The sequence below is a fragment of the Mesocricetus auratus genome, unplaced genomic scaffold (genome assembly GCF_017639785.1).
Source record: "Mesocricetus auratus isolate SY011 unplaced genomic scaffold, BCM_Maur_2.0 Super-Scaffold_100009, whole genome shotgun sequence".
Lineage (NCBI taxonomy): Eukaryota > Metazoa > Chordata > Mammalia > Rodentia > Cricetidae > Mesocricetus > Mesocricetus auratus.
Window position 1 is genome coordinate 54,387,115 of NW_024429193.1, and position 12,784 is coordinate 54,399,898.

Here is a 12,784-nt window from a genome sequence, read left to right on the forward strand (position 1 = left end):
GCTGGAGCTTGAGGTGAGCGCTCACATGGCTGGTCTTGTCCTCTAGGTGGCTTATCCACTCTCTTCCAGGCCTGAGTGGATGACCTTGCTTTCCCTGTTAATTCTATGCTTTTCTGGTTAAAACAAGAAAGGGAGAGCCGGGCATCCTGGGACGTCTAATGCCCCTGACTGACTCCAGTAGTATCCAAGCTGCCCTTCAGACTGCACATCAGGCTCTCCTGTGAGGCTGGCCTCCCCTCCCACACTGGGGACCAGCACCAATGGTCTTGGGACGCTGCTGAGGACCCAGAGCCACTGGCCATGACACCAGGAGAATTTTTAAATGCTTGCTGGAGTTTTGGGCTCATGTTACTAGTACCACGGTTTCATATATAAACTGTTATTTTTAGAAATGGGTGTTCTCCCTTGTAACTACCTTCCGATAACGATAATTCACCAGCCTCCATGCTCACTCCCCTAAAAAGCAACGGATAAAAATGAATGCGAGCTTAAGACTGGAGGGTAAAGGGTTTGTTCAGGCTGTGCCGTAGGAGAATTTCAAGGCAGGCTCAGAGCTGCCGTTTGTGGTTTGGTGCTGTGGTGCCTCTTAAAAGTGGCTTTAATGGGAGTATAAGTTTCTGGACACTGAAGCACTGTTTATACAGCTGCTCTCTGGCAGCCTTCACAGCTGGGCTGGCTTGCTGTGCAGGCGTCTGCCCGAAGCCTCATGCTGAGGCGAGAGGACTCACCTCTGAGAGGGCAGGGTGCCCGTGGAAAGGATGCTGGTTTCCACTCCCTTTTCGGGGGACTGTAGCAGTTGAGAATGCCTCCCTAGAAGCCATTGCTGGTGTGGAAGGCCTTCCTGGGGATCATGTTTGTATGGCGACCAGCTGGTATTTCCCTAAGATCCATGCTGGGTTGAACTACCTTCTTGGATACTCGGGGTTGCTAGTATAGACAGCCTACTTGGGGGCCTGCTGGTCAGGGCAGTGTTAGTACGGGCAGCCTTTCTGGGGAAGCATGTTGGTGAAGGTAACTGTCCTGAAGAGAAAAAGCTGTGCTCCCTGAACAGGATGCCACCCCTTCCCCTGAAGGGCTCCTGTGGGTTGGTTCCACACTCATAAATACAGGTGTGATTGTGCTTGTCGGGGCACCGACGGGGAGGGAAGTGGTGACTGGCGCCTCTGTCCTGACTCACTGGATGGCACTCAGCTCTGTTCAGGTACAGCTTGGCCCTGTCTTGCAATCAGAGGTTCCATTGTGTAACTATTAGCTGTTGGACCCTGGGCTTACTACCTGTGCTGCCATAGTCTTCCTAAATCCGGGGGTGCTCATGTTGAAGAACGTGAGGCAGGGCAGAGAAGGCCAGCAGAGCCTCTCAGCTGTGTCCGCAGGCCTCTTAGTCTCTGTCTGGATAGAGGCTTTCAAGCGTGCTAGGCAGGCACTGGTCTCTAATCGTTGGGTCTCTGGTGTTATCTTTGTATGATTCACCACAGTAATGTGTGAAACTGAGAAAAGCCAGGTCCCAGACAGGTGCTCTGGTCCAGACTGGACTGACAATACAGGGAGGTGACAGGGCAGTGGGGTTCTCTGCTGTGCCTAAGGCAGAGCTGCAGCCTTTCGGGAGCTAGTGGCAGGGCCATGACTTTCATCTATGGGACTAGGTTTCCTGGGTACCCTATGGGAGAGAGTGCCAGCATCCTTGCTTGGCTCTGGCTGTGGCTCATCAGAGGCTCAGAAGAAGAATGTGTGTGAGTGCCATCACCACACTCAGAGCCCTGCACAGGACTGTACGTAATGGCCAGGGAGAGGGCACCATGGCAGCGCTGTGTTATTTCTTTCCTGAGAGCAGGTCTCTCACACACCCTTCCCGGGGTGCGCACAGTCTGTGTGGCTTCGCTTGCACTACTAAAGTGGGTATCTCCCAGAGTCTCACTTTCATTATAAACTTACAGTGAGGATAGGAGAAGCATGGTGAGGTGCTCAAGGTGTCGCCTTCCCTGCACTTTGGAGACCATCCCACGATGACTCAATCCTATTGGCTCCGTCTTGGATGTCTGGCTGGCATCAGTGCCCCAGGCTTCCCGTCTGCTCGCTCTTGCTTCACTAAGGATAAGGATGTGCTGTGAATCCTGTCCTGGTCTGATAGTCAGTGTGGAGGTCAGCAACACTTTGCAGCTTGTGATTTTTGACTCAAAGCTTCCACCTGCTTGCACTAATAGGCTTGGATGATGTCACCTGTGAATCCAGGCAGTGATGGACTAGGGCTTCCTACAGTCTCACCAGCCAGCCAGATCCACTGACATGCTCCCCCTGTCAGGCTAGGTAGTGTGACTGGTGGTTCAAGATGGCAGGCCAATGTGTCACTCGACGCTCTGTCCCAGAAAGTTCAACCTGTCTCCTGGATTAGTAGGCTTAAGTCAATTCCAGTGTTTGCCCCATCTTTTCTCTTGAGTTCCAAGGTGTGTGTTGTCTGTTATCTGTGTGGGACTTGATCAAGCTAGCTTCACAAACACAAACATCTTAATTAAAAGGCCAAGCGAGGGTCTGGAAATGTAAACACTATTTGTGCCTGGCTGAGGCAGTAGCACTAGGGGGTTAATTATATTTGTTTCTCTGGGACTCACACAAATACTGCTGTGAGTAACCCCAGCTGTATCTTGCTAGAGCTCTGGGATAGTGAAGTTTATGCATGCAGAGTGATCTAACTCTCATACATACTTTGCTGGGGAGAATTGGCAGTTAGCTGAACTGTGGTGGTGGGACATTGATGGTTGTGTTAGTTACTTGTCTGGTTGTTGCTGTCAAATACATCACAAAAGCAACCGGAGGAAGAAAGGCGTTGTTTTGGCTCCAGGTGCAGCCCGGGACTGTGGGAGTCATGGCAGCAGGAACACGAGGCAGCTGGTCATACTGCATCCAGAGAGCAGTCAGTGTCTGCTCAGCTACTTTCTCCTTGGGTCCCACCTCCTTTAACCTAATCTAGATCATTTCTCACAGCCTTGTCTCCAAAGTGATTTTTAGAACTTTTCAAGCTTGCTGTCACTATTAACCATCACAGTGGTCATACCCTGACTGAGAGTTTTTGACAGACAGTCGAATCAAGTAGGATTTGAGATCCTACGCATTAGCATTGTTGTAAGAAGATCTGGACAGGCTGTACCGTAAGAGGTATGAAGCAGGTATGCCTTAAAGGATAGGTGACTGGCTGCCTGGGGATGCTGGCAGCATTTCCATTGGTATTCTCGGTGTTGGCACTCTCTTCCCATTGCCCTGGGTAGAGCCTCAACTACCAGCGAGCGAGCTCCCGCCTCACCCTTGATTAGCTTCTCTTCTTTCCTGCTACATCTTCTTACTAGCTTCCAGGGCTACAATAAGAAACGACACCCCCCCAACCCCCCGTCTCTGGCTGTCTGTCTGTCTCAGATGTCCATGATTTCCATCCTCCATCTCACTGGGGCCTCGCTCCTTCTGGAGACTTAAAGGAGAGCCCTCCCTTCCTCCGTTCTTCCTGGGTCTGCCTGGTGCCATGTTCTGGCCGTCCTGGCTCTCCCTAGCTTGAGGTGGATCACCCCCACTTCTGCCTCCTAGTTCCTATCAGTACACCAGGATGAGTGACCATGACATCTGTAAAGATGCCATTTCCAAATCAGGTCACACTCTGAGGTTCCAGAAAGATGCAGATTTCAGGAGACCCTCTGAGAAACCTCCTTATCTGTGTTTCTCAGAGCCATCCAGTGATCAACACTGACCCGCTCTCCCACTGAAGATGTCTCTGCTCATACTGCCTCCTTCGCTTGGATTCTTTGGAGCCCAGTAGCCACAGCGTGGAGCCTACATTGACCCGTCAAGGCTTAGCTGGGGCACTACATTGCCTGTTGTGTGGACCTCAGCTAAAAACCCATCCCCTTCCTTTCCCTATATCTTTACTTCCACCCCTCTGAATCTCTTTTTTTTTTCTTTCTTTCCAAGACCGTGTTTCTCTGTGCAGCTTTGTAGATCAGGCTGGCCTGTCTAAATCTTTTAAGCATACTCATTGTTTGGGTGGTTGTCACCACCTGTTGGAGGAATGAAAGTCCTTTTAAAAGTCTGGCTTGTTAGAGGACACAGGCCCAGTCTGCGGCCACACTGGCCCCGGGCAGACACTACTACAGTGAACAAGTCTGGCAGAGAGAAGGGGGAGAAAGAGAAGCAGAGCTGTTTGTACACTGAAGAGGTATGGAGCTGGAGACTCTTGCAGCGAGGAACTATTGTGAGGCCTGATGTGGGAGGCCGCGCTGCCACCTGAGACCACGGCCATGTCTAGGCCTGCGCTGCCACTGAGGACCATATCTGGGTCTGTGGACCTGCTGCAGCCAGGGTCGTCTGTGGCCCGTGTCACCACTGACGGCCATGCAGATGGATGTCCATGGTCTGGGCCTCAGTATTAGGACGCGTTGCTGACTGAGTACCGGCTGAGCTGGGCCCACTCCTCAGCCACTGCACAGTGGTGCCAACAGTGACGTGGGCATGGGAGAGTTGGCTCCGCCCCTCTCCTGGGCAGTGCGGGAGAGCTGGCGGACTGACCAGTTCAAATAACCCTGAAGCCCAGATCCAGGGCTTTTGAGTTGTCCTGTCCCAACATCTACATTCTAGAACACCTGAAGGAACTGGTCCTGCAGAACCAAAGCTGTAGGATCTCTATGACTCAGGACACAGCATAATACCCAAGAGGAGTTTCAGTGAGGGTCCAGTATAGCAGAGGCCTTGGACTGGACCAATGACCCACTGCAATGAACATTAGCCATCAAAGCCCTTTGGACTAAAGTGTGTGTGTGTGTGTGACACACAGCTTTCATGGCGAGATTTTGTTATTTTCCTTGAATTTTTATTTTTATTTTCTTTTGGGGGAGGTTATAAGAGTGGAGACAGATATGGAAGGACTGGGAAATGAGCAGGATTGGGGTACATGCTGTGAAATTCACAAGGAATCAATAAAAAATATTTGAAAAACCAAGTCTGGCTTGTAGCTTAGCGTCTGGAACATCACAGGTGTTCGGGGTTTGCAGTTGCTGTGATAGAGATGGGGCAGCTGGTTATTCATCCTTTTCCGGGTGTCAGTGTAGTTGACTGGAAGGATGGGTACATACACCGAACGGAAGTCTCTCCAGGTTTTACTATGATGAGAAAATGGTTTAGTGGTCATCTGTCCACATACCTAGGTAATCGGAACAGTGGCTAACACTAATGTGGGGCAGTTGCGTGTATGAAAGATGTTCACATTGTCTGCTCATGGAGAAAGCTGTTCTGTTGAGCTTGATGGAGCCAGTTAATATTGGAAAGGGCTGTAGCTTAAGAAAGCCTTGCCTGTTTCATGCTCTGGTTCTGAGAGGAGTTGAGGATGGAAGGGCTTGAGCCTGGATTCATCCTAAGGACCAGTTTTCGTTTGTGAATTTAGTCATGTGTACTAGCTTGGTTGCAGAAGGCACAGTGGAGCAAGGGGAGAGCAATGATCAGCAAATAAAGGAATGTATGTGAGGTGCACATGTATGTATGTGTGAGCTCATATGTGTGTGTGAGTACATGCTTTTCTAGACTTCAGTCCCTCTCTGCAGCCTAGGGGGCGTTAAAAAGAGATGGTTGATAGCCACAGTTGTTTTCATAAGTAAGAGGGACATGGACAATAGCAGACGTTAGAGGTTAGTTGATCACGGTGGGAGAATGGTCTTCTTTTCTGAGTGTGGAGTTGCCCATGGTGTTATCAAAGGAATTGTTGCGTAGATTGGCAGGCTGGACTAAATTAATTCTGATTTCTTTGATTCTTGAATCTCTGGCAGAACATAGATGTCACTTTCGTTTCTAAAATTCTGGGAGTGTGTTGGTCAGTTTTCTATTGGTGAGACAAACTGTCTAAGGTGATCAATCAGTTTTTAAGGAGGAATGGCTTATTTGGGCTCACAATTTCAGGTTTTGTTTGTGTGTTTTATCTATGCTCACTTGGCCCTAACTCTTTGAACTTGTAGCAAGGCTGAGCATGGTGGTGGGGAACATATAGCCCAGTGAAGATGCTCAACTCATGGCAGCAAAGAGAGAACCCATCAGAGATCCCAGTGTCCCTTTCAAGAGCATAGCCCTAGTGGCCTAGCTTCCTTCTGTGGTGTCTTACCTCCTAGGATTTTGTCTCCACAGGGCCTTATGCTGGCAACTGAGAACATTTAATATACAAAGCATAACAAGACATTCAGTATAAATGAATGTTAAGCCATGCTTTTATGCCCAGGAATGGCATGAACCAACCAGCCCCATTCCTTATTATAAACGCTTGTGCCCATTATCAATAATATGATACTATATTCTGTAATCCTTTATAGTTTATAAATTAAATGAAATCATGCATTCACTGGCACGATTTCAGTTAATCTTAACAACTTCATAAGGTAGATAGTTTTATCTGTCTATCACAGGCCAGGAGGAAACATTCTAGAAAGTGACAGAACGACAAGATTAGGTCTGGAATCTCGATTTTCTGCTTCAGAGGCCAATGCTTTCTCCACCTATGAGTCATGGTGCCTCCCGATAAGTAGATTGGATAGTCACTAGGCTGAGCACGGTCAAAGGATGCTGGAACCATACGTGCTTACGGTTCCTCTCCCCAGGGAAAACTTTTAGGAGGGACCCATTTTGTCTCACTTCCAAAGGCAGTCCTTCTGGGCAGGAGAGATAGGCCCATGGGGTGAATCAGCCTCCCCAGCTTACGTAAGGACATAGAAACTCATGGCCATGGCGGTATCATTTAGGAAGCATGTGCCTTCGACCAGGCCCTTTAAATTATATTAGCTTATTAAATCTTACCAAGCCTAAACCAAACAAACAAGTCAACGTAAAAAGGCAGAAGGCAAAATCCTCAATCTCCAATATTTTTCCTGGTCTAAATGCCAGTTAGAATGAACTCTTAAAGTCAGAGCCATGAATCTTTGGACACAGTTCTCATTGAAGCCGGCCTTAGCAGGCACCCAATAGAGCTGGACCTCAGGGTCTCTCACTGGGATTTCTCACTGTATCAACTTGCCCAGCTCATTTCATTCACCATTCAGTGGTGCACCTCATACCAGCCATATTTAGCAGCCCACACACCACGGCATAGCCAAATATTCTGGCTTATTAGTCCCATCCTACTCAAGGGGAAAAAAAAGAATGAAATTTGAAGAAATGAATAATTTAAGATGAAATGATCTGTTATTTTTTTCAACAGAATTGGTTCATGGGTTGGGATATTGGACTAGAGGAATTATGATTTGTTTGATTCTTGAATTTTGGGGAGAACAAAGAGATGGATTTCATTCCTGCAATTCTAAGAGTATTGTGGGGTTGTATCCACAGCCTGTGCCCCAGGTTTCCTGCTTAAAGATGGCTTGGCCAGTTCATTGCCTTTCCTCTCTGAATATTGTGCTGACGGCATGATGCCAAGCTCCTCACCAGTTTGATTTTCCTTGCCCCTCTCTTTCCCCAGAGATTACCTTGTCTAGGAATCAGAAATCACTGCAGGATTTGACTTCATGCGTCTCTCAAGCCCCCTTTGCCTTTGATGGTTTTAGGAAATACTTCCTGGCCAATGTTAAACCTATGGGAATCCTAAGATTTCATAAATGGAAAAGTTGAGCCAACAAGTGTTATGTATGGAGACTCCCTCATGTGAGGGACTTCTGCAAGGATTTGTTAAAGAGGCAGGGACTGTACGCCTAACTTTGCAGCACGTTACTGGTCTGTGTATTGGGAATCTAGAGGCATCCATAGGGTCTAGAGAATGTGAAAGGCTTCCTTAAAGAAGCCAGGCCTGCTCTGGCCCTGTGTGGTACCATAGTTGAAGGATACAGGGAAACAGTGGCAAGGAAGGTATCTAAACATTGACATTAGCTGAAGGAATGGATACACTATACATCCGGGTCTTGCAGGGCTTTGACTTAAACTGACCGGTGCCTACACCGTTGAAATGACTTTGATAGCCAACAGCAGGGGAGAATGTTGAAAATGACATCAACCATAGAGTTCTGAGTTTGCCGGGAGCAAATGTGGGCACAGGTGGCCTGTAGCTGCTGATTAGACCTGTGTCTTCAGCTAAGTTGTGAACACAGGGAATCGCCATCCTGGGGCTTGGCAAGACTTCAGGCATGTAGCACTTGGTTTATTCTGTAAAAAGATGAAGCACAGTAATGTTGGGTGTTAACCCAAACGGTTACAACCCTTTTAAAGTTTGGGACACTGGTGTGTATTGTCTTAGTTCTGTGGAAATTCTCATTCCCTCATATTGTATTGAGTGCCAAACAAATGGTTCTCTGTAGGCGAGAGTGTGCACAGCTCTTGGAGGCATTTGTAAACTTGGCGTGAGAGTACGTCAGCTCCTGCACTAACTTGTCAGTCTGGGCAGCTGGCCAGGACCTTGCCTGGCTCTGAGTTACCCTGGTGCCTCTGTGAGATGACGGGGCTGGAGAAGGAGTGGGATGCCTGGTCTTCTCTTCTGTGGCTCCTAGGAGATGAGTTCCTCTGACCGTGGAACAACACTAGCCCTATCCCTGGGACATTCTTAAGGACTTGCCCCCGTGTTGGCAGCCAGGGGCCTTGTTTCAACCTGTCCTGGGCCATGCTGGGAGGTGGCAGGGTAGGAACTCCGCTAGAGTGGGGCAAGGACAGAAGTCACTTCTAAAGATGGCACTTGTGGGGTGAAGACATTGAGCAGCAGTACTGTTTTCTCAGCACATGAGTCCATGGGATTATCTGGGCCCCTCCTTATAGTCAGGGTGAAATCAAAACCCAGAAAACCCCACAAGGTTTGTTTTGAAGATGAGCCTGGGGATAAATTCTGCCTTTAGATTCTTACCTTTTTTTTTTAAGGATTTGTTTATGTTACTTTTTTATAGTTTATATGTACCTGCAGAGTTTATGTCCCCCACGTGCATGCAGGAGTCCACAGGAGCCAGAAGAATGTATTGGATCCCCTGGAGTGACAGTTCCCTGGGACCTCTACTAGAGTAACCAGTGCTTCATGGCTAAGCCATCTCTCAGTCCTACCCTCCAGTTCTTAACTTTTGATGAGGGGAGAATTTTCTGTCATAATCCGGGCACCTAGAGAAATTCTTCTGCTGTTATAGAAGCATGGGATGAACTAGTGTGAGTCAGTGTGTCTGCATATAACTGGAGCTTATTTTCATGCTTAGGGGCTTCGTCTCGCCTCAGGCCCAGCGGTTTGGAAAATTAGTACGTGGGCAGAGCCAGAAGAGCCGCAGCAATGTGCAAGGAGGCGTGTGTATGATGGGGTGGATACACCTTTAGGTACAGTCGGGGTGATGGAACGCTTGCCCCTCTCTGGAGATAGTCACAGCGGAGGCTGGGGCAAAGATGAAGCCACATTGAGCAGAGCTCAGGGCAACACAGAGACTCGCAATGAAGCCCTTCCAGTCAAGAGCAACGTCTTGCATCCAGCGCTGTCCTGGTGCCTACCTGGCCCCCATGTAGTCCAGAGGAAAGCACTCTGCCAGTTCTTCAAGCAGAGCTCAAAGGGAGTGGGGGTGATTTAGGAGGGGGACAAGAGCTGCAGCTGGTTGGTTAAGGGCTGCACGGTCGGTAGGAAGTGACGGTCGTACTGTGAGAGGTCATCCAGGAATCCGAGGCAGTCCCTGTCTTGGAGTTCTGGCTATTGTAAATAATCCCTATAAGTCCATCGTCTTAGAGTGCTGGGAAGGAGACTGGAGGGCGAGAGAAAACAGCGGTGGTATTTAGCACACTGGGGTTGGGGAGTGACTTCCGAAGCTGCAGGCGTCAGAACACACAGCACAGGGTGAAGAGCTCTAGCATCTAGGTTGTCAAACTGCACCAAGCCCTAGTCAGACTACAGCGCATACCATGCCTTTGTGTGGCTCATGGGTTTCTGTACCTTCACTTTCTTGCCTGGAGTGATCATGAGGGTCAGATGAGATGGGGTGGATGAAAGCCCTTCCTACATCATTGCTGGTTGATCTTGTCTGAAACAGCTCCCAGCATGCACCTGGGTGTGGGTGTTATCACCTGGTTCCAAGATGGCAGCTTGGAGCTGTCATCTGCCACGCGTCCAAGACAGCAAGGGCTCCAAGGATCTTAAGAACAAATGATCTTAGCTGAAGCCTCATTTTAAGCTGGCATTGCCTCACAGGGAGGCAGGCCATCACTGTCATCTGGGAGACAAGCTCCTTAGACCTGGAGCAGCATAGTGCGTGAAACCAAGCATTAACAAGGGCTTCAGAAATGTGACCATTCGTTCCTGATCCCTATGACCAAACTTCCTATCTTTGGGTGGGTCTGGGGCTCCTCAGTTTTCTGTTTTTCTTTGTAAACTAAGGACAAACAGGAAAAGTTTTGTGTACACCAACCCTAAGTCTCAGTTACAGGTTGTAACTTTCTTCTCTTCCAACAACTGGCTGGATGGAATATGGGAATGACAGCCTTGTGGGGAGTGTAGGAGCCAGCAGACTTCCGTGGGAGGTTACCCTGACTTGCAGTTACTGACTGCCACAGAAGGCTCTTCATTTCAGACCTGCTGTATTCTGTGAAAACCTGCATTAATTCTTGCCCTTGCTTTACAGCATCCAGCGAGCAGCGTTGGTGGTTCTGGAAAACTACTACAAGGACTTCACCATCTACAACCCAAACCTTCTAACGGCTTCTAAGTTCCGAGCAGCCAAGCACATGGCTGGCCTGAAAGTCTACAATGTAGACGGTATGTGCTTGAAACTGCTGGTGGGATGTGACGGCTGTCACCTGAACTCCACGGTATATTTGTCTCTCCCTGTCCTCCATGCTTGCCTTATAGACCTTCCTCACTTCAGGACAATTTGTTTCTGTTTTAAATGTAGGCAAACATGTTTTCCAGAGCAATGTCAGTTCACAGTCTGCCTGTATGGCAAGTTTATCTGTTTGGGGACATTGGTGTTGGAAACTATAGCTGTGTTTCCTGTCTCCTGCTGGGAACACCTTAGGTTGGAAGCTCTTAAGAATTCTGAAGGCTTTTCAAAATCTGAACAGATTACCCAGAGACAGAGAATGTTCCTCCAAAGGCATTGGGCCTAGAAATATCAGTGGTTCAGGCGCCCAGGCACTCCTCTTGGGCTTTTCAGCCCCGGCAAGGAGCAGGAGGTGAATGGTGACAAGAAGCTGGAGCCAGACTAGAGGAGTCGGAGCCCAGTTTCATTGAGGGTGTCAAGTGCTTAAGTGTGAGAAACAGGACTCCGTGTCATTTCTTGCTGGGCACCTAGGATAAGACAAGGGCTTTGCAGACTCCAGAAGAAAATCATGTTGTCAGCCAGTCAGCCGAATTACATAGGTATCAGCTTTGGTCACTCTCTTTTTTTTAATATTTGACGATATAAGGTGTAAGTTTCACCCCATGGAAAAACTTAGTGAAAGCAAGTCCACAGCAGCAGCAGCAGGTCACCTAGCAGGAACTGAGGTCTTGCTGTGTGTTTCCAATAGCTAAGTGGGCAGTGCTCAGGGTGACACAGGACTTCTGAGTCTCTCCGCAGAGGGGGCGTTTTGTAGTCGCTGGCGTCTGGGGTGATGACTTTCCGTCCGACCCCGGCCTGACTTGTTTTCCTGTGTGTGTTCACTGTACATGTCCTTTGACTTTCTTTTTTCTCTGTCTGTCCTTGTCCTCCCTTCCTGCTCACTCTCTCTCATTGTTTGCTGCATGTGATGTCCCAGCTGCCCTTATGGCCAAACTGAAACTTTGTGTGGCAGATGGTAAGTGACATCTTCGGCGCACTCTGGCGGGTGTTGTTCTTGGCCAATGTTTTCAGTAGCGAACCTTCTGCAGCCCTTTGGAGTTTTTTTTCTATGTCCCTGCCATCCTGGGGTTAGATGTCTTGGCTGCTGTGACTATGGAGTACCGTGCCCAGGGGAAGTTACTTTCAGGTTCTGTGTGTGCGTCCTCCATAGGGGTGGGAGGGAGGGGACCGGCAGACACCGGTACTGTTTTCCTGCTCCATTTCCCGGCCTTTGGTGTTAAAGCTATTCTACCGTTCTGCTTTCGTCAAAGGGCCCAGTAACAACGCCACTGGCCAGTCCCGAGCCATGATTGCTGCGGCTGCTCGGCGCAGAGACTCCAGCCACAACGAGTTGTACTATGAGGAGGCTGAACACGAGCGGCGGGTGAAGAAGCGGAGAGCAAGGTTTGTGGCCCTCACGTGCCTCCCGCCTCTGGTTGGATATTTTATTTTCACTGTTTTTAAACCTCCAGGGTTAATTTTCCGTTTGTAAACATGACCTGTGTGACTGTCTACACTCCACTATACTCTCGAGTCTCTCAGACTTGGTGTGTGTAATCATCACCAGACATACTTCTAACCACGTCACAGGTTCTGGGCCCACTCACATAGCTTACCGCACAGTCTGTGGATCTGGGGTTGGGCCTGGGAATTTACATCGAAAGCAGACTCCCAGGGGACTTTTCTGCTGCTGCCCTTGGGGAGGGCCAACCCCACCCACATTGTTTCCCATGTTAATTGAAGGTGGCAGAGGTGGCTTCCCTTATGCCTGCTACCTCATTCTTCCTTTTCCTGAGCTGCTGGGGATGGGAGGGAGGATGGATCATGGGGGCCAAAGATCTGTTTGGTTTTTTTTTTTCTTTCTATTTTTGTAGCCCAGGCAGGCTTTGAACTCTCTGGGTAGCTGAGGGTTACATTGAACTTATTTTTTTTGAAACCCTTAACACTTATCGGTTTGTATGTCTGTGGGTGTGCATGTACACAGGTATCTGAGTACATGTACATGTGTGCCACAGTGCGCATGTGTCTCAGGACAA

The 12,784-nt window shown here is 48.9% G+C and overlaps 1 protein-coding gene across 2 annotated transcripts in view; it reads left to right on the plus strand.

Moving 5' to 3' along the window:
• The window catches only part of Vangl1 (VANGL planar cell polarity protein 1), a 47,896-nt gene that overhangs the window by 25,812 nt on the left and 9,300 nt on the right, over positions 1-12,784 (plus strand). For both annotated transcript variants that reach the window (XM_040752140.1, XM_040752141.1), the window contains exons 5-6: positions 10,572-10,705; positions 12,020-12,152. In XM_040752140.1, the coding sequence (XP_040608074.1) occupies positions 10,572-10,705; positions 12,020-12,152 (267 nt within the window). The remainder of the gene's footprint in view (positions 1-10,571; positions 10,706-12,019; positions 12,153-12,784) is intronic.